Source organism: Ursus maritimus, unplaced genomic scaffold (genome assembly GCF_017311325.1).
Source record: "Ursus maritimus isolate PB19 unplaced genomic scaffold, ASM1731132v1 scaffold_13, whole genome shotgun sequence".
NCBI classification, from domain to species: Eukaryota; Metazoa; Chordata; class Mammalia; order Carnivora; family Ursidae; genus Ursus; species Ursus maritimus.
The window spans coordinates 39845235-39867633 of record NW_024423675.1 but is presented as its reverse complement, the minus strand read 5'-3'; the positions used below and the strand labels follow the sequence as shown (position 1 = coordinate 39867633).

Genomic DNA, 22399 nt, shown 5'->3' with positions numbered 1-22399 from the left:
CATCATTCTGTAAGATACTGTGATACCAAAAAATTGTTTCCAAGTGAGAAGGTCATTAGCCAAAGCATTTCACTTGTGAGGAACTTCAGCATCTATACAATCTAAATAGTATTAAGTAAATCTAGCTTTTGTTTACACCTAGCTTGTTTAAGAGTCTCCCTTTCTCTTTGGGATTGCTGCTAGGTCTCTTTACTATTCACCACCTTTATCACTCCGAGTGGAGGTAAGCAAAATGCAGAGCCTCTTAGAACAGTTGTAGTGCTTTAACAACCAAAATTATTTTTCTCCTAAGACTGGATGTGTGATGATCCTTCTCAGTGGTCATGGTGTTACAACCAAGAAGATCTGGATATAATTAAGAAGTCTAGGTATTAGGTGGCCAAAAATAAATACCCGTTATAGTTCATCCCTTTTGTTTCCTACAGTGAACATATTTTTTTTTTTGGTACGTTAGCTTTAAAAAAAAAAAAAAAAAAATCCCCTGCCAGATACTGCGCTACTGTCTCAAACCACCAGAATTCCTCTCCCATTTCCACAAAAGGGGAAAACCAAGGTCTGTTCAGTTCTTGCATCCAGCGCCAAGTCTTGAGGGTGATTTCCAGTCCGTTCCTCTGTTTCAGCAAGATTGAATCACAGTACTCCTTAGCCAGTGGACCAGAGAGCACGTGCAACCACCACCACACACCCTGTATAAAACAGTGGAGGATGTGGGCAGGGCGGAGACAGACAGTTTAAACACCTAAGTAGGTACATTGCAGAACAAGGAAGAAAACACTGAAGGTGCTACAGTTGCCTCTCTACAGCTGGAAACACGGCTGTGGTTCACATTAATAATTTTCTCTCCTTTAGTAGCCATCCCACGTTCCTTTTGCCTTCGTTCTATGCCTCGTCTGTTCGGAGTAACCTGGACTGTCAAACCTGCGTCCTTGTTGCTCCTGCTCCGGTGCTTTGTGATTAGAGATGGCGGTATTAACAGGTTCTCCCCAGCTAATCTCCAGGGACATGTTTCCACTCCTCTTTCTCACTTGAGTGTGGACACACTCTTACATCCCTTTAACAGTTACCTGCACTGATACTGTGCTATCCTGGCTTCCAGTGGCTGCGTGGAATCTCAGCTTCTGCTCAGGTAGAAACATGGTTGTATCCCTCACTTGAATATTGTCTCTAAATTAACCTTCAGACATGGAAGAAAATTGGCAAATGGATAATTAGGTGTAAACGTGAATTATTCCTTTTCATTTCACCACTTAGTTCCCAATCTAAGTTTTCTTCCTGGCTCTGGGTAAAACAGCACCCTGGAGCGGTGGTTCTTTTTTTAAAAAAAAAGATTTATTTATTTATTTATTTATTCGACAGAGATAGAGACAGCCAGCGAGAGAGGGAACACAAGCAGGGGGAGTGGGAAAGGAAGAAGCAGGCTCATAGCGGAGGAGCCTGATGTGGGGCTCGATCCCATAACACCGGGATCACGCCCTGAGCCGAAGGCAGACGCTTAACAACTGCACCGCCCAGGCGCCCCTGTAGTGGTTGTTCTTTGAGAGCATGAAGATCCTCCTGTAGGACAGAGTTTCACCCTCCCAGGATACTGTCTCCCAAGTGACACCATGATTGAGTCTAAAATGGGCCAGTAAACATTCTAGAAAGTCCAGCAGGTTCTAGATAATGGAGTACTAGCAAACCAGTGAACTCCATTGTCTTTGGAAGATCTGTCCTTTTTTTTTTTTTTTTCTCTGTAAAGTGGGTATCTTAATCAGAAACTCTGATGTGTGGAGCACCATGATTGTGACTAATGCATGGATTAGGAAGCTGGTAGAAGCTTGGAGGAAGGGAGTAGAGGAAGCACACCAAAATCCATAATCACTACTTCAGTGAACATAAAATTCTGTCTCATTCAAAATCCAAGAAGCATAATTATTTTGTCAGTGGGTGGCCTGCTAATACTCCCAAGAATGGCACCATATCACAGGTTTACTTTTGGTTGCTTTTGCTACGGATTGGTACATGGCATTGCCAGTAACCCTGATAGTCTCAGTAAGGGGAAATCCATGTTGGTGAGCCTGTATGTGGCTTTTATTCCTACACCATAGCTAGTTTACTGTTACTGAGTAAGTGCTGTAGGAGTTGGGGCAAGGGATAGGCTGACTGACATAGAACAAAATACAGAAAGAGATACACCAACAAGATAAAATAACACCTAATCCGGCTGGTAGGCAACTTAAGTCACTTGGTCACCTGGTACACCATTGTTTCCTTTTTATAGGAGGTTCAGTAGCAAGACTAGAACTATTCCTCAGAAGGATAACATTGTTTGCAAAGAGAGGATGATCTTGCTTCAGGATTCTAAAGGACACCTCTGTTTGTTCTATTGGGACTTGCAACTCGTTTTATAGAGTAGCCTGATATTGCACGGGCATTTAAGTTGCCATTTGATCAACTGAGTCATTAAAACCAAGTATAGAGCTGCTTGTACCAGCACTTGAGCTAGCTAGCTGCATAGCCTTTTCTTTTGAGGAGTTAAAACCGCAGCTGGTAACCCTTCGGGACATTCAGTAAAATGGGAGCCGCTCGCATAAAAGTCTCACCAGGCTCAACAGATGTTCCCCGCTTGTCTTTGAGACCGCAGAGAAAGCAGTCTGTCCTTTACTTTGCTGAGCTATGTCTACAGTCCATACAGATTAATGGACCAGGAGGAGGCAGGGCCCTATAGTTTCATGGAATTTATCTTCTACCTGCTGGCATGCTTAACATCCTTCCAGGCACCTAAGAGTGTATGGTCACTTCTTGCTTTTTCAGGTCCTAAAAGCAAATGTAAGCAGTGTATTGGCCTGTTGTAATGTTCTGTAGGAGGAGTTGATCAGTATCTGTGAAAACTAAACAGGAGTACAGAGGCAAAGAGTATATGTAAACCTGAGATAAGACTGTGAAGTCTCACTCCTGTCCCATCCAATTGAACGGGACCCCTTCCCCTGTTCTCATTTATGAGATAGAACAGAAAGTGTTTACCAAATCAGCAGATATATACAAGGAGCCAGAGATTGTGGTGGTCTGTTCTAGAAACAGATCACATTTTGGAGATCTTTGGAATTGGAGCTACCATCTGAATAAGCTTCTGCTAAGCTATCTTGACTATTTGTATCTCCAGGTGGGCCAGTTAAATGAGAATAGGAGAGGCATTGCCCATCTCAGCATGTGGTAGCATTTCTGAGCATTTCCAGGGGATGCTGTTCTCTCTTGGTTTTACTCCTGTTAGACTGCGGAGCCCCTAGGGGCTTCTGATTACTTTTTCCCCATAAGAGCCTTCACTCAGGGAGTAAGGGTAAAAGCTGGACTTGCTGAGTGTTTCTGTGAAAAACGCCAGGGAGACAACCACTTGGTGGATTTAGTTCCCACTGGGCCTCTCAGCAGTTCTACATAATTCTTTTTAATGCCTGGACAATTTTACATAGCATTCACACATTAGAGTTGCTGATGCTTTTTAAGACCGATAGGCTTGTTGGTCTTTTTTTGCTCTTCATTTATTCAGTGAATAATATTAAAGTCCGTCTTCTTGGCCCATTTTTGTACTGGCTTGTCTGACTTTTCTCAGTTATTTCTAGTTCTTCATATGTTTCGGGTATTGCTGCTTCTTAGATATATCTCTACCTTTTGTTTTTAAAGCTTTTGATGGTGATTGTATCTCTACTTGCTTATTTCTCTTAAGTTGTACCATTCCGAAACATGAAAAGTTATCAGTGAAGTTGAATTTCTCATATGTTTATTTGCTTGTTATAAATTTCATGGTGACATCTTTTATCCTTTTTGCACTGGACTATTTTTCTGTTACCGATTTATAGGAGTTTTCTTTTTCCTGTATTAAGGATCTTAACCCCTTTGCTTATCATATGTTGCAGATGTTTTCTCACACACACACACACACACACACACATTATTTATATATATATATCTGTAATACAGATACACATTTTCATGTAGCATTAAAAAATTATTTGTGTTGTCAGGTTTGACATTTTCCTCCATGGTTTTTAGTTTTATATCATGCTTAGATAATATTTTATCCCTCACTTGAAGATCATAAAAGGATCATAATGATAAATTTGTTTATCATTTCATGTAGCAGTTTAATGGTTTCAGCTTTTAATATTTAACTTAATAATTGCAGATTTATTTTGTTGTATGAGGTAAGGTAGTTTTCTATTTTAATCCCAAATGATTAGTCAGTTTTCTGATGTCACTTATTGAATTTTCTGTTTTTTCTCAACTTAATATGACATTTTTTAATGACAGGAACCCTCTAGAGATGAGATAAATGCTCACACTACAGTTTGTCTTGCCAACATACTTAGTTTTGAAAATAAAAGCTTTAAACCCCTATAAGGCAGTCCAAGAAAACCTGTTGAGATTCAGAAGGAAATATATAACTAAGCAAACAGCCATAAGTTAAACACAGCAAACAAGATTTCTGTGCCCTACAAAAGAAAAATCTACTACCCCCCCCAAAAAAAGGCAAAAAGAAATTCTTTTGAAACTAGCTTATGCTATATGATTCCCTTCCAGCATTTATATTTTTCAGCTTCGACTTGAAAACTGTCATTACATCATCCTCAGTGAACCTTAAAAACATTTAAGCTATATAAATAAACCACTCATTTAAAATAAAAAGAATGGGTGAGTTGGATCATTTTTCTCTAGTTCTTGGAAATGTGCAAATTCTTTACTTTGGAGATAGATTTTCAGCTTCTACTTGACATTTTATTTGTCTACACATATGCATAGAGCTACAGGACCTCCCCTTTTGTGAAGAATAACCTTTTTATAAAAATTGCTGTGTTTATAGACTTTGGATTGTGAGCTTAGCCTGAATTTTAACTCTTCACTTTTAATTTTAAATATTTTAAACCTATAGAAAAGTATAGCACAGTGCACTTTTTGTATGCCTTTCACCTGGGTTCACCAGTTGTTGCCATTTTTCCATTTTTGTTTTGTATCTCTCTCCAAATTTGAATTTCAAAATCAAATTTAAGTGTCTTCAGTAGCCCCACATTTGTTTCATAGCATTTTTTTCCTTCTGATTTAGAATCCCAATCCAAACTCCTACATTGCTTTTGGGTATTTTAGTAATTTGGGCACTTTAGTTCTTTAATTTGGAAAGCTCCCCTGCTTTGTCTTTTTTTTTTTTTTCCTCTTTCATGACATTGACATTTTAAAAAGCCCAGACCAGTTGTTTTGTAGATTGGTCCTGCAGTCTAGATTGGTCTGTTTTTTGTCCTTTCATGATTAGATTCAGGTTAAACATTTTGGCAAAAAAAAAAAAAATGTAGATCATATTGTGACTTTCTCATTGCATCATGTCAGGAAGCTCATCATGCCATTTTGTCTCGTTGGTGCTGCTAAATTTGATTATTTGTTCTGGAGGCACCTGGGTGGCTCAGTCCGTTAAGCGTTGGACTCTTGACTTCAGCTCAGGTCATGATCTCAGGGTTGTGACATCGAGCCCTGAGTCAGACTCTATGCTGGGCATGGAACCTGCTTAAGGTTCTCTCTCTCCCTTTCCCCCCACCACGTGCACACATTCTCTCGCTCTTTCTCTCTCTCTCTAAAATTAAAAACAAAAAAATTTGATCATTTGTGGTTTTTTTTTTTTTTTAAAGATTGATTGATTGATTTTAGAGAGAGTGAGCACATGTGCACATGTGGGGGGGGGGGCAGAGGGAGAGAAGCAGACTGTGCACTGAGCAGGAAGCCCAACCCTGGTCTCCATCTCATGACCCTGAGATCATGACCGGAGCTGAAATCAAGAGTCCAACGCTTAACGGACTGAGCCTTCCCAGTGTCCCGATCATTTGTTTTAATCAACAAATTTATCCAAGGTGAAGTTAGTTCTTTTATTAAGGTCATCCATGGCGATAATTTCGGATTCTGTGAATGTCCTATGGTTTCAGCATCCTCTGATGACACTTGCCTGGATCCATAATTACATGGAAAATTACAAATAACTGTTTCATCTTTATTATTCCTCCCTTGTTTATTGACAATCATTCGTTCACTTTGTATTCCACTGATTTATGTAACTGTTACAATTATTTTCCTTACAGTTTTTATGCCAGTAGTTAAGTGAAGGTCCATGTGCCATTGTGGTAAATGTTCTAGGATCTAGGGAGGAAAATAATATTTTTGGATCATAAGTGCAGTTTCACATGTTTACATCCCCCCACAATTCCTCTTGAAAATTAATGCATTATTGTACCTAATTAGATTTAAATAAACCACTTACTCATCATTTTTTCTCAGTTAACATTTTCTATATTCATCTCTTTGGGGTTTTTTTTCGTTTTCTAATTGTCCAATTGCCTGTATTACTTTCTAACTTAATTTCGGTTGCCTTAACATTTATAACAATTGTACGTTTATCTTTTCATCATAATAGCTGTGGAAATACAGAGGAGTCTGAATCAGCTTGGAACGCCTCAAGATTCACCTGAACTGAGGCAACAGCTGTAAGTATTTAATAATTTTAAAAAAATAAAAGGAAAAAAAATCATTTACTGCTTTGTCGCTTTGATGGCATGTAGTGTTAACGTTTACTGGAGAAACAATGGAAAATTAATAAGATTTTTCAGCTCCTTTATTTGTACCAAGCTTTTGTGTAGGTTTTTCCCTGTTCAGGGTAGGCAGCTATTTCTCTTTATTTTAAAGAGCCGGCTCACTCTATCTTTATTTTAAAGAGCCTTTCTTATGCTTATTGAATAGGTTGTTTTGATGGCTTTTGAAAAATGATATTTTAAGCTTCTCTGTTTTCGTGATTTACTGTTCATAGCTAACAATTACTTCAGTGACTGGATTTTTATTGGTTTAGATCCAGTACATATTCAATATGAATTGCTATCCCTAAAAAACTTATACCTAAATCCTTGAATTTCAGAAAGCATTAGCCTTTGGTTAAGGAAAAAAAAAAGTTCTAGTGAATTTATATAGTACATGTTTCAGGAAATTAATGTGCTGTTAGAAGAACGGCATAATGCTTTGTGGTGTTACAGATTTTATAGTGTTTTTACACATTTTCTCATCTGAACCTTTGTCTAGATCAAAACAGTTATTTTCGGGGCACCTGGGTAGCTCAGTCTGTTAAGCATCTGCCTTCGGCTCAGGTCATGGTCCTAGGGTCCTGGGATCCAGCCCCACATCAGGCTCCCTGCTCAGGGGCAAGTCTGCTTCTCCCTCTCCCCTTCCCTGTGTGATCTCTCTCGCTCTCACTCGCTCTCAAATAAATAAATAAAAATCTTTAAAAAAAAGAAAACAATTATTTTCATTTTGTTCATAAGGAAAATATGTCTCATGAGGGTATGATGATTTGCCTAACATCATTGTGAACCTGAATCTTAAATCATAATTCAGTGTCATTACAGCCATATTTCTGGTAATATGTATGTGATAAGTGATATTCCAAACACCATTAGCTATACAAGGAAAAATTACAAAAAGGAAGAAATTAAAAGATAGGTAATGGGAATTTATGTTTTTTATGAAGTACGTTTTGAAGAATAAATAGTTATGTCTAATTTATACTGACTTTTTCTGCAGTGGAGAGATATTGGGGTGGTAAAAATGCCCCAAGTCTAAATAATAAACCATCATTTGTTAAACTAAAATGGAATAGAGGGGCACCTGGGTGGCTCATTCGGTTAAGTGTCCGACACTTGATCTCAGGGTCATGAGAACGAGCCCCACATCAGGCTCCCCACTCAGTGTGGAGTCTGCTTCCCTCCCCCTCCCACTGCTTCTCCCCTCCATTTTGAGCACACACACACTCTCTCTCTCTCTTTCAAATAAATAAATAAATCTTTAAAAAAAACTAAAATGGAATAGAAACACATAATTCTTAATAGATATAATATTTTGTTAAGGTTAGTAGTGGAGATTGTAAGTTGGTAGATATCAATAAAGTCTTCTTTTCAGAAATTTAGCTATCTTACATTTTCTAAAGATTTTAAAAGACATATTAAAGGTAGGGTACTCGGAAAATAGATAGTGGGTTATAATTCTTCCTTACCAATCAGATACAGATATCTGTACTTAAAAATACTCTTATACAATATCTCATTATTTTAAAAGCTCCTAAGTATGACTAATAGGTGTTTAAAATGAGATGGGGCGCCTGGGTGGCACAGTGGTTAAGCGTCTGCCTTCGGCTCAGGGCGTGATCCCGGCGTTATGGGATCGAGCCCCACGTCAGGCTCTTCTGCTATGAGCCTGCTTCTTCCTCTCCCACTCCCCCTGCTTGTGTTCCCTCTCTCACTGGCTGTCTCTATCTCTGTCAAATAAATAAATAAAATCTTTAAAAATAAATAAATAAATAAAATGAGAGATAATATATTTGGGAAGTACTGATACTGTAATTTGTAAAGCAGCACATTAATGTAGGCTTTTTTTTAGAGTAAAGTTCTTTAGTTAAAAGTCTGACTTTCTACTTTATAAGCTACCTAACAAGATAGATACAGATACTGTTATAATGTACTTCTTATATTGTGTTCTTTCTCTTTACAGAGAAATGGTATTATTTTTTCCATAGCAAACTTAAAAAATAGTAAATGTGTATTATTATTTATTACCCCTTCCCTCTTTTTTTTTTTTTTAAGTGTCTATAAAGATATAAATGTCCAGATAGAGAAAGAAGAAAGGCTACATGTACCCCAAGCCCTGGGAACTGGACAAAGTCTCAGGGGACAAATCCTCTTCATTTATTCAACTGACCTCCCAATTGTGGGATGCAGACAAAAGGCTCCCACCACCCCACCCCCATATCTAAAACATCAGACATCCCACAGTTTGGCTTTGGCTTGAGTCATCCTCCTTTCTAAACGGCCGCTGAGATTTATTTCTCAAAGCTTGGTTGCCCCTTGTGAGTGAAGAACTTTCCATGTAATATTTGTTCAATATTTATCAAAAAATAGAATCTGAAACTTTTTTTTTTTAAGTGGACTCCACGCCCAATGTGGAGCTTGAACTCACAACCCTGAGTTTAAGAGTCCCATGTTCTACCAATTGAGCCAGCAGGTGCCCTGAAATTTTCGTTTTCATAGAGAAAATTTAGAGCCAGTCTATAATATAGTGATTTTTATCAAACTATTCATCAACTGGCAGAGTCGTAACTTAAATCTTTTCGTTCTTTCACTATAATGTGTGTTTTCACATTTTAGGCAACAGAAGCAGCAATATACTAATCAACTTGCCAAAGAAACGGATAAGTACATTAAAGAGTTTGGATCTCTGCCCACCACCCCCAGTGAACAGGTATCGAGCCTTAAGGCATGTTGTTGATGAATTGAATGTGAAAGAAATCACATGCATTGTTGGGTCTTTGAACTGTTATGCTAGCAAGGAAATTAAGGGGGAAAAATTGTATTTGAGATTAGTTCACAGAACACAAAACTATATTTAATTGCCCAGGTAGTATCCTGTGGTTCAATAAAGCAAAAATTATTTCCATGCAGTTGCCCTGACCCATAATTAAGCAAGTGTTCAGAAAATGCTTCCTGAGTAATTGTTTCCTGGCCTTCCAGGGCTGACTCAGTGAGACATGCACACTCATTCAAGATGTGAGGTTTCCTAGGGGCGCGTATTTATTTCCTTGCTGATTATTTAGCGGAAGTTATTTCTTAGGTGAGAGTACAAGGTTTTATTTTCCTAAAACGAAAACACAAAGAACTACTTCAGAATAATCTCAAAATCATGGCCCAGTTTTTAGGATGAAAATTTGAGGTGAGAAATGCAACATTATGGACCTTTTGCCTCGAGATAGTAAATACACATAGCATTTGAACATGTTGTCAAAATGTTATTGAGATGTAATCAGTAGGGCCTGTAATTGGAGCGTGAGCGAGAATTTCAGAATAAAACGAAGAGCCAGCTAGTGGTGAAACAACTTCTGTGAGTTCTGTAGAACTTCACAGCTTGATTCTAATAGGTTTCTCCCCCTTTCCTCTAGCGTCAAAGGAAAATACAGAAGGATCGCTTAGTGGCTGAATTCACAACATCACTGACAAACTTTCAAAAGGTCCAGAGGCAAGCTGCAGAGAAAGAGAAAGAGTTTGTTGCTCGAGTAAGAGCCAGTTCCAGAGTCTCTGTAAGTATTTAACAAGGCGTTACACAGTGAATGTGATGTTCCCGTGAGAGACTACAGTAGCTTTTTTCTAAGTCATAAGGATCTGTGATGTCTTGGAAATCAAAATCTAAATATTTGTTTTCAGGTTTTTCTGCTCAATTTTACGACAGATGGTAGTTATGTATTGCTGTGGTTATTTTCTCCATGTCATAGAACCAAAGATTACAGATTATTACATAAAAATATGGAAGCATGTTGTCAGAAAAGACTAGGGGTCAGACCCTGAGTGATACTCCCACATTGATTTGCACTAGGGCTCATGTAGGGAACACTACTCCTGGGTTATATGAAGATGACAGAAATGAACAGAGTCAATGTATTGTGTGAATACTGAAAACGAGTACAAGCCTGGAGAAAATAAACAAAAGGATAACTTAAAGTGAAATTTTGAGTTAATCTAATTTTAAACTAGCTTCAAAACTATTGCAAGTTGTTTCCTTGTTCCTTAATGTAGAGATTCCAGGACTATCGTACATTTTAATCAAGTAACAGTAATTATATGGCCCTTGAGAATATGTAATGAATTCCTTCCTTCTCAGCTTAGGATACAATTCTGTTATTACTCGAAGCACTTGACCTAGAAAATGAGAACAAAAACATTTCTCTCTCTACATACACACACACACACGTGCACATGTGTACATAAATCAGTTTAGATTATTATAAGAGAAAAAGTGAGTGTTGGTATTTTTTCTTTGCCCCTTCTCAATCCATTCTATTACTAAATTATTCAGGGTGGTTTTCCTGAGGACAGCTCAAAGGAAAGGAATCTTGTGTCCTGGGAAAGGTAAGAAATACAGAACATACAGATCAAAAGATAATTTTTCAAATGTATTTTATACGTTATGGTCCCTAGAACAGAATGAAAGCTTTCAGTTTATTATATTCATGACTATCCTAAGTTATTTATAAATAGAAAGCAATAAATTTGAAATTTTTTTCAAAATAATTATTCATGAAGTCTATAAATATATAAAATATTCCAATATAGCAGTAATACTTTGTAAATAATTATTTACCCAAGTAAATATGATTGACTAATAAATTATTTGATGGAGATTATTTCCTCCTGTGACGTTGAAGTCAACCACAAAGAAATACCCAGTTGCCAAATTAAATAATACCTAAAAAAAAACCACAATGAAATGAAACATGAATAAAGGTTGATTAATATTTCTGTTATATTCTTAAACTTTAAGAATATAAATAAGAAGTTAAAGCAATTCTCTAACTTCGAAGAAAAGATACTCTATTTCATGTTTCGTAAATAAGGAAAGAAGTCCCGTTAGTTTAATACCATTCCTTTTTTTCCCCGTGTTCTGTTAGCCAAGCCCAACCGCAGGTGCAAGTGCAGGATGAAGAAATCACAGAGGACGACCTCCGCCTCATTCAGGAGAGAGAGTCTTCTATTAGGCAACTTGAAGTAAGCCTGACGTGGCAGTTGGAGGGCCACTCTGTTCTCCGCGTGTTTGTCCTCAAGATGCTTAGACGTGCTGGGGGAGGGGCTTGAGAAAGAAAACTAAATATATCAATGTGGCATTTTGTATAAATGAGAATAATTCCCTTTTTTAAAATAAATCATGTTAGAATTCGTGCTAAAATGAGAGAACATACATCCCTCATCTTTGACTTTTGGTTTTTATCCTGTCACATCATCTCAGGTCCTTAGCACGGAGAAAATCTCAGTCCAGACGTGTCTGCTCAGGGAGTCTAGACGGCTTCCAGAGCACATGGGGTACCTCAGAGCCGCATGGATAAGACATGACAGGGGTTTTACAAGTATTCGATTCTCTGTAGTATGTTCGGGACATCAGAGATCTGAAGGGTTAATAAGCCTTCGTTCTGTGGAACCTGCCTACTCCCTACCTACCTAGAAGGTGGGCTGTAGCAGCTCACCGTAGCTACGATTTGTTGAGCGTTTTCAAGCACCGTGTGATAAATTCTTTGCATTATCTCATTTAGTCCTCCTAAAAACCATGAAGTAGTTAACTGTGTCTTCATCATCACCATTTTATAGATGGGGAAACTAAGGCACAGGATGAATATGTAAATTGCCCCCCAAATAGAATATTTTAACTTTACTCTTTAATCGGGCAAAATAATAGTTACCATATATTATAGAAAAGTAAAGTTATAATTTATTCATTGCTTTTCCATTGCATAATCAAATTTATTAATGTGAGACTTTAAATTTATACCTGACGTTTTATACTTTTATAATGTCAAATTGATGTGTAAGTTTTTACTAGAAATAAATCATAACAGTGATATTTTATACTCTTAAGAGGAAATACTGCTAGTGATAACAAAACTATCAGATTACATAAACATAAACTCAGTGACCCAGGGCCCTTCTCTGTTATAGATTCCTGGTTTCCATGCTGCCTCACTTGGTATTTTTAATGTCACAAGCTTACTTTTAAAGAACTGGTTACAGTTATGAGTAACTGTAACCAGGGCATAAGGTCGTCTTACTTAGGATTGTTTCTAGTCAGTTTCCTGATATTTCTGAAATTTATAGATGCATTCTCACTTGTGTCTAAGTGGTGGTTTGGGTTGTTTGGTTTTGTTTTTGTTTTTTTTTTAAATTTTCCCCTTTTGTGGATCGGGGGCTGAATTTCTGGTTATAGTAACACGTGCCTTTTTCTCTCAGGCTGATATTATGGATATCAATGAAATATTTAAAGATTTGGGAATGATGATCCATGAACAAGGAGATGTGATAGGTAAGCCCCACTGGGGTGGGAGCAGGCTACATGCAGTTTACCTGCGGTAACCTCTCAAGCAAGAGTAACCCCTGACTTTCTTGGACCCCCTCGAGTTAAAAGCACAGGCTCTACCAACAGACAAAGCCCCACTGTTGGCCTTATCTGAAACAGATCTCATCTTTGGCTCCCACTGATTGAATCAACCGGCTTCATTTATTTCTGAAGCCCCAGATCTCACCAGAGCCTGCTGTTGCTGAGACCGTGGAGGCAGCCCGTAGTCTCTCTGCCGCCTGTTTGCCGGACCCCTAGTTTCCATCTCAACCCCTACTAATTCTCACCACACCAAGCACTTTCTGGGAAGCCTTGCTCTTCATAATTGTGCATGCTACCTTGTCTTTTAGATCAGAGGGAATAGGTAGCCGTTTGCCTGAACATGTATCCCAGGGTCTTTTCGGTACATTAATTTAGTATTACTTGGATGCGAAGCATTCTTTTACAAATTCTTTAAAAAAAAAAAAAATGAGTGACTAAGACTCCCTGTAAGTTTTAAATGTAATAGCTCTTCAGTTAAGGTGTAACTGTCAGCACTGATCAGTGTCCTGATCATTTTCATCATTTAGAAATATGAAGATATCAGTGGTTGTTTCTAAAGATAGATTTCATACATTTTCTGAATTTGGTTCATTGAAATACTTGGACCTGTATTTTACTATAACTATCATTTATCCATTCTTACCCTTCTCTGTAGCCACAATAGATCATGGGGTGAAATTTCAAAAACCGATTCATTCGTTCATCCGGTAAACATTTATTGAGTGCCTGCTATGCCCGGGCACAAATCTAGGCATTTAGCCGAAATTAAACAAGAGGTGAAAGACCCGGCCGTCATGAATCTTATAATCTAATTGGAGGAGAGAGAATTTTTGAAAGAAAAGCAAGTAAATGCTGATAAGTGCTATCGGGAAAATAAAGTGGGTAGTAGGATGGGGCTGCTGGTGGTAGAGAATGTTACTGCTTTACTAGGGTGGTCAAGTAAGACCTTATGTCAGGTAACATTTAGTGAAGACTTCATGGAATTAAGGGAACAAGTGAAAGAAAGTTTTCCAGGTAGAGCAAAGGGCAGGTGCAAAGGCCTTCAGGCAGAAGCACGTCTGATGTTTTTGGGGAGTGAAATGAGCAAGAGGGAGATGGAGATGACGGTTTTTTTTTTGTACCCGTGTTCAGCTGCGAGGGTGCAGGTTGGGGTGTTGTCACGTACGTCTTACCGAGGTAGGTGGCAAGGGAGCCGAGGGTGAGCGCAAGAAGGCATGGCTCAGTGGTGGCCCAGGGGATCTCAGCCGGGTGAGGAGGAAGGTGAGGGCGTGAGGTGTGTTGAGGGACAGTGAAACAGTGGTAGGGTCAGTGAGGTCGGGGTGTTGGAGGGCGAGTGCTAGACAGGTGGCAGGTGATGCTCAGAGTGAGGTTTGAAACTGTATAGAGAAGTTGAGGTGATCGGTAGTGACGAGGCTGGGATATGGTCATGGAGGTGGGTGGCCTGGGAAGGGAGAACAGGCAAAGTCATTGAAAAAGTGTGGTCAAGGCCTGGACGAAGGCAGGGTCTTAGCAGGTCAGCAGTTGGCTTGCAAAATTGCCGATTTATATAATGGAAGCTTCGAAGGGTCCATGAGTGAATCAGGGCTAAAATATACAAAGAGTGAAGGAAGGACCGTGGGGTCTATAGATGTCTGTTGCAGGGGCGTCTGCTACAGGGGGCTGGATGCCTTTGTGAGCGTGAGCTTTAAGCTGAGCGTTGGTGCGGAGAAGGGAAAGGCTGTGGTCTCAGGCTGCGGGGGCCACGGGTCCCACCTCTAGGCCAGAGCAGCGAGGGAGGGAGAACTGTTGCCACTGAAGACGGCTGCCTGAGTCCTCGGGAGGGCTCGGTTTTAGCACCAAAGTAGGTTGATGATGACCGCAGAGCAAAGGGTGGTTTCCGTACGCTGCATTGACTCTCAGGAAGAGTCGCTAGATGTTTGGGGCCGCACTGACCATCAGAGCACACAAACTCCATAGTACTTTCTGGAGGTTACTTTTTTTTAAAGCTTTTAAGGTTACAGTGTTTAATGTTTATCAAGTTAAATTTCTACAACTAGCAAGATAACATAGGAGCTACTAGGACTCAGATCGCATCCTAGGGAATATTTACTTGGCGATCCCAATGACACCACAAGCCAAACGACTCCCAGGGTTTCCTGTCTGTGGACTTTCTTCATTGCCACCTTTGCCCAGGTCATCTATATCTGTGTGTTTGGATCATTCGAAAAATAGTGTAAGGAAGACTCAGAGCCAGTTTAAAAAGAAATTCAACTTTGCCCAGATACTGCCAATGTTAACACTTGAATAGGGAACATGTTTGGTCTTATGTTGCATGAAATCTTGTGATTTAGGCAGCTCTCTTGCTGGAGCATCGGCACACGTCTAACAGCTTTGTGTGCGTGTGTGTGTTTTATTTTAAAGACAGCATAGAAGCCAATGTGGAGAATGCAGACGTGCACGTCCAGCAAGCAAACCAGCAGCTGTCAAGGGCAGCAGAGTATCAGGTAATACTAACCTCAGTGAGTTGTCTTGTAACTTAGGCTTTCCAGTCTGTGTGTGTGTGTGTGTGTGTGTGTGTGTGTGAGAGAGAGAGAGAGAGAGAGAGAGAGAGAGAGAGGGATTGATCAGGTATAAAGTGGCTGGAGACATTAAAATTTAAAGTCCCATGGAAGAGAGGTCAGAGATCCGCTGGTCTGTTTAAGCTGGGGTTAGTCTGTTTCCTGTTTATTCTCAGGGTTGAACCAGAATTGTGGCCCCAGGGATGGGAAGTTCAGTGTCTCGAGTCCCGAGGGGAGCAGGAGACAAGACACCTGCAGGCATGTCTGCCAGCTGATGGTCTCTGATGCTATTGTGACCTTCCAACCCAGAAACCTCTTTGAGACTTTCTTTCTCTGTTTCTTTCACTGTTTCCTTCCACCTTTTCTTTCTTTTTTGTCTGGGGCACTTTGCAGTAAGAAGGCAAAGATCTTTGCTCTAGAGAGTTCTCATCAAGTCCTATGGAAATTACGTTCCCTTGGAGTGCCCTTGATAACTAGGTATTGTCAGCTTTCAGCAGACCCTTCACCAGGAATGAATGGATTTCTTCAGTGGATCAGGTTAATACAGGGAGTCTGTAGATGGGACAGGTATAAAGCACATCAGAGTACTACACAAATATTAGGACCATGAACTATGAATATATCATACGATGTGTAGAAAATAAGAATGAGGCCAGGCTCTTTGGGAACCCCTAAATGCCACCATAGCATTTGATTTCCCTCTTAAAACTCTTTTTTGTTGTTCATAGTTATTTTCTCAGACTGTGTTGCCTTTTTCTAAAATATCTAAGATATTCTCATGGTCTTAGATGTTTTCAGTTGCTTTTCACTTTTCTCATTCACCTCAGAAGTCCCCTTTCATTTCAGTGCCATTTTTCACCACACAAATCACTGCAGACTTAAGGATCCATAGAGGACGGTGGAGCCGCATAGAGATTGCTGGGTACGGCCAGCTGTACTCAGTGCCGTAGTAGCTAAGGCGCCTCTACCTTCTGTATGCCTGTGGTTCAGGTATGCAGCTGGTAGAATAATGTCACAGACAGTAGGTGTCATTCATGAGTAGTTGAACACACACACACACACACACACACACACGATAATCTATAAAGGCCAACAGCCATATCTGCTCAAACGTGGGGTTTCGCAGGATTTATCAGTAACTAGGTTTACGTGTTATTTTGTTTTGCTTTTGGAGTTTGGAGGGATGTAGCTATATCTGCAAGTTTTACTTTTCCCCTTTCCTTGGGGCAGGGCAAACCCTGCAGCCACCCTGGGGGAAAGAAGCACATCTTCCCAGGCCACACCTCCGTTTCTGGAGCTGCCCCGCACTAAATCCCACGGGGGAAAGTAGCTTCCCTGTAGTTCTCCTGGGAAGCCTTGATATTAAACTCATGCGTCTGCAAAATAGGCTGCTTCTAAATAGTTTGGGCGAACCATGAGTGGAAGGGAAGCTGATAGGTACTCTTATCATTGCAATCCCCTGGGACCTCACCACCCCACACTGGGGAGGGTGCCCTGCGCCTCAGATAACCTGTAGCGGGGGGATGCCTGAGATTGCTCTGACAGGTGTATTACACCTGTGTCTATGGTACTCAGGGGGAGTCTGGGGAAACTATGTAGGCAGGATGATCCTGAAACTCTGGCGGAGCGGTGCTTCACGTGAAGTAAGCAGTGTTCAGTTGAAAAAATTGCTGAGTATGTGGTATACTGAAAGTCGTCATAGTTTTCAGGAGAATTTCCGAGTCAGAAATCTTTCCGTAAATTTTATGGTACTACTGGTTGACAAAAAAAATGTACACACTTCTCAACTTTGTAAGAAAAAGGATTCTGGGGCACCTGGGTGGCTCAGTCAGTTAAGCGTCTGCCTCCGGCTCAGGTCATGATCCCAGGGTCCTGGGATCCAGCCTGTCGTCAGGCTGCCTCTCCCTCTCGCCCCTCCTCCTGCCATGCTCTTTTTGCTCTTTCTCTCTGTCAAATAAATAAATAAATAAAATCTTAAAAAAGAAAAGAAAAAGAGAAAGGATTCCTGCATGTCGATGTGAGATATGCAAGCCTTGAAAAAAATACGGAAATCTACAGCTGGGCCAGGAATGAAGAGTGGAACAAAACTGTTAACCTCTGTATTTTAAATGAGTGCATTGTGATTTTTTAGCTCTTTGTTTTTTATTTGTATGTTGAGATTTTATTTATTTATTTATTTTTAAGATTTTATTTATTTATTCGACAGAGATAGAGACAGCCAGCGAGAGAGGGAACACAAGCAGGGGGAGTGGGAGAGGAAGAAGCAGGCTCATAGCGGAGGAGCCTGATGTGGGGCTCGATCCCATAACGCCGGGATCACGCCCTGAGCCGAAGGCAGACGCTTAACCGCTGTGCCACCCAGGCGCCCCTGTATGTTGAGATTTTAAATGCAGTTTCCACTAATATTAAAGAATGGGAACTTTGGAAACTAATAAATTCACTTCAGGAAACATTGCCAAGCATTTACACTTGCTGATATTTTCAGAGAACTTATTTTGAAGAGCAGCTCTTTGATAAAAGTTAGCTTTTAAGCTGTTCATAGTTTCTATACACAGGCCTGCCTCAGTCTATCGCTTAAGTCAGTAACTTTCATTTCTCTGTGTCTCCTTTTTTAAGCCCCACCACACCCAGAAATATGACCAACAAAAGTTGAATAATTGGCCCCTGAATTACCTCATTAATTTCAAGAAGACTGTTTTTGAAAGACTAGTGCCACTTGTATTTGAAGAGAGAAGCAAAAAAAAATACAGCCGAAAATTTGAGGGCGGTTAATTACTATTGATTTTGCTCTAGAAATGAAGCAAGTGGTTTTCAGTTGCTATAGAGACGCTCCAGTACATCTGTAAATGTGTTTTTTGTTTTTGCATCTGCAGCGCAAATCCAGAAAAACCCTGTGCATCATCATTTTCATCATTGTCATCGGAGTTGTAATTCTCGGGCTCATCATATGGAAAGTGAAAGGCTAAATTATGAAGGAGCGCACTACTGCACTACATTCTCTAAATTATGTAGGAGGGTTCCTGTAATCATGGATCAGGGTTTTTTTTATTATTATTTTAAAGGTACTCCATAAAGGATGGCTCCCATACTTTGTTATTTTCATTTGGTGGGGAAGTTTCCTTTGGATCCAATCTGATACGTTCTAACACTGAAAGTTTTTCTCAGTATGACTGCTGGCATTACGTTTGTCCACGTTGTATATGCCTTTCATGTGTAATTTATTTACCTGTTAACTTGGCTCTTGGAATTAGTAAACATAAAGGTGTGCGTGTGTTCCGTGTGCATCTGCCTCTCACAGAGAGATAGGCACCCAGATTGTTCCTTCAGTTAAAGCTCTCAAATTTAATCTCGATTTGGGTCAGCAGAGGAAATAGTCTCAATAACTTAAAAAAAAAATTATCGTACCTGTTTGTGATGTTTTTGGGTTTGTTTTTTTTTTCCTGGTTCAGAGCAGCACAAATTATCTATTTAACCTTTCTTGTTGGTTTTCTCTTAAGACCCTTGTTTACTCTAAATAAAATCAGAGAATAATTTCCTAGAGTATCTCATACTCCCGATGTGTATATATTAAGCATTTGCTGTAGATTGCCTAGTAAAATACTAAGGATAGATTGTTTTTACATAGGCCCTGTTTAAGTCTGATGTTTGCTGGGGTATTTATAGTCACTATAAATGTTTAATGTAATTTGAAGGAAGAGTATGAAAAATCAGTACCTATCGCGTTATAAATCTGAAGATCCCAACTTATTCTGCCATGTACTTCCACAGCTGTTACTGTGGAATTAATTACCTTCCCTTAAGTCCTTTAGAATAATGGCTACGTGTGTATCCTGGGGTCAGAATTACTTTGGGGGAGCAACTTTCCCAGAATTACGGTTCTGAGCACTAACACTGAAAATTTAATGTTTACCTTGCATACCATTTTGACCACCCTTCATTAGAAAACAGTTTGGATGTTTGCCAATTAACTCACTTGCTTTTTTAAATCAATGTTGTTTTAATGCACTAATCTCAATACTGTAAAGAGGATTATCTTCGTTTATAGTTTGTATTTTATAATGTTCTTACATAGCAGTTTGATCGTGAAGTCAGTGTTTTACATGGCAAAGCTATGAGACTTCAAATGGGAACAAATAAAATATTAAGTAAATTGTATCTTTGCAACCAAAATAAAGATGATTTTAAAAGCGTCTGGATAGTTCTGTTTCATGAGGACTCTGCTTCTGCGGGACCAACACTTGACATAATCACACAGCAGCCCTTCTGTCTTTCTGGAGTACTGGTTTATTCGGTGTTTTATTTTGGCAATCTTAGAAAGTTCTGCTGCTGGCAGAAGCTGTCTTGCACGTCAGCAAAACGCCATATTGTTTTTTTCTCCACCAGAGACTGTAGAGCCTGTTCTTGTGAGTGAGTGAGTGAGTGGAAACTTTGGGACTCGGTGTTCACCAAAGCAGTTTGCTGTAGTGAACAGGATGGGCCAGGCGGGGAGAGGAATTTATACGAATGCTACCTGTGCTGAGGTCAGTGCGAGCCTATCGGGGCCTGTTTGAGCGTGTTCTTTCTCTAAGACCACAGAGAAGCGTGTGATAAACCTGTGTCTAGGGCTGCATAAAACTCCCAACAAAAAACTCCCACACATCAGTTCAATTTTTTGCCACGGTCGTACTTGATAAAATGTCTATTCTCATATAGCCAAATGCCCTTACTCTATTCACTTCAGGGATGAGTTCCCAGGAATAGAAGAGCACTTAATTCTTTTGTGCACGATTTTAGCACCTTCATTTAAAGTGTAATAGTTTATAAATTATTTTACCTGGGACACAGATCAGTCATTAAAAACAGGAACTTCAGTGGCTTGCATTCTTTTAAGAAACATTGATTTTTGAGGGAAAATTTTACCCCAAAATATTTGAAACACAGTAGTCTTGATTTGAAAAAAATAAAAGGAAAAACATAGCACAATAGCCAAGGTTTTCAAGTTCTCGAAGTTTTCCTTTAGGGTAGTCGTAGAATCACTTTGAAAGGTGAAGCTCACACTACGGAAAATACCATTGAAGGTGTTTTAATGACGGTCAGCATATTCGAGTCAGTGCAACGGAGTCGCAAACTGAAGAAGTTTCGTCATCAGGTGACTCATGTTGTTCATTTCAGTGTGCTCCAAAGACATTCTCGAACAGCTCGGATTGAGCCTCTGTGCAGAAATCGAATGACGGTGTGGCATGAAGTGTGTGACTCTTGTACTGCTCATTAGATACGGAAGTGTTTTGGTTTTGCACAACGATTGATAGTAAAAAAAAATACAGGTGCCATTTCAACAGAAGGCAGCTTGTTTGTTAGTAGGCATGGGATCAGTTCTAGAAAAATGTATGTGTGGGCACAGGTGAGCTGATCTAGGCCAGCAAACCATGAAGGCAGCAGCTGGAGTCAGGCGTCCAAGCGCTGCACGGCCAGCAGCGTCCGCGTCGTCGTCTGACTACACCGCGTCTTCAAAGAAGTTGCCACCAACTCCTTCACTGTCGTCACTGCTTTAAAAAAAAAAAAAAAGTAACATTTTGTACACACAGAAAAACAGTGTTTTGAATATCAATGTTTTTCAACAAATTTCTAATGAAAAATGATTTTTGAAGATTTTTGTTCCACAAAATTAGTCTGTGCTTTAAGAAAAGTGCTGGAATAGTGTTTCTAGTTCGTGTAATTTTTCTTCGTGTAGAAAACAAGAACATAATAAAAGTTAAAACCTGTCTAAAGAAAAAAGTCCTTGTCCACCTTAATGGCCCAGAACAATTTACGAGGGTAATGGATTCAGCATTTATGTTTTTTTTTTTTTTAAGATTTTATTTATTTGACACAGAGACAGCCAGCGAGAGAGGGAACACCAGCAGGGGGAGTGGGAGAGGAAGAAGCAGGCTCCCAGCAGAGGAGCCCGATGTGGGGCTCGATCCCAGTACTCCAGGATCATGCCCTGAGCTGAAGGCAGACGTTTAATGACTGTGCCACCCAGGTGCCCCTCAGCATTTGTGTTTTTAAAGTCAGAGTTGACTACTGTTTACACATGATGACCAGGTTGCTGGAATAAAAATAAATGAGTTAAAATGGCATTTTTGGTTCATTTAGATATGATGAAAATTGCTCATTAGTGGTAAAGAACATCATCAGGCATCCTGCTTTCCTGGGCGGGGGGCGACATGGAAAGTTGTTTGTGTATTTTCATGATTCACTTACGAAAATGAAACATTGCCCTGTGGGTCCCAGACCTGTTCCGTCCACCCTAAGATTTGAACAGCTTGATGTCTTAAGCAAGGAAATACATTTAGCAAAACTTTCACCAGCAGGAGCCTGAAAGGGCTACACTGCACCACTTCTCTGACACAAGGCACGACACCACCTCATGTTAACCCGTTTGCTCATCGATGAAACACTGAATCACGACGTCCATTTTAATCGTTTGGTTCGGCAGTTATTTGGTCAACATGAAAATGAGGGGATCACTTATTCTTCTCCAAATAATCCTAATTTTAAATGCAGAAATAGAACTAAAGAACTGACACACTAAATAGATTTTTATAGACACTGTTGCTTCTGGCAGGTTTTTAAGAGGTTGGTCAGTTAATTACTCAAGAGTGGGATTCCTGTAGGTTTTGTGTAGTGATGGCATTTCTGCTTAAAACGTAAGCGGTGGAAGGCGAAACCAGATTTCCTGTGCCGTCGTTATATGCATAACACCCCTCCTTGTTTTCGAGGGAGTCTGCTAGAACTGAACTGAGTCTTTAAATAAACTTGAAAGGGCACTAATGCCCACTTTGGCAAACCCAAAGTACAGATTTTTAAGTGTTTACTGTAAGTACTGTAGACAGTAGTTGCTAACTCCAAAACCTGTTAGCCTCGGTGGAAAACTTAGAAAC

General features: G+C 39.7%; 1 protein-coding gene across 2 annotated transcripts in view; it reads left to right on the top strand.

The window, feature by feature from the left end:
• STX7 (syntaxin 7) overlaps window positions 1-19687 on the top strand; it is a 44690-nt gene extending 25003 nt beyond the window's left edge. For both annotated transcript variants that reach the window (XM_008691093.2, XM_008691094.2), the window contains 8 exons: window positions 6425-6494; window positions 9195-9288; window positions 9983-10120; window positions 10894-10946; window positions 11486-11582; window positions 12813-12885; window positions 15361-15443; window positions 18371-19687. In XM_008691093.2, coding sequence (XP_008689315.1) covers window positions 6425-6494; window positions 9195-9288; window positions 9983-10120; window positions 10894-10946; window positions 11486-11582; window positions 12813-12885; window positions 15361-15443; window positions 18371-18463 — 701 coding nt within the window. In that variant the 3' untranslated portion in view covers window positions 18464-19687. The remainder of the gene's footprint in view (window positions 1-6424; window positions 6495-9194; window positions 9289-9982; window positions 10121-10893; window positions 10947-11485; window positions 11583-12812; window positions 12886-15360; window positions 15444-18370) is intronic.
• The last annotated feature ends 2712 nt before the right edge of the window (window positions 19688-22399 follow it).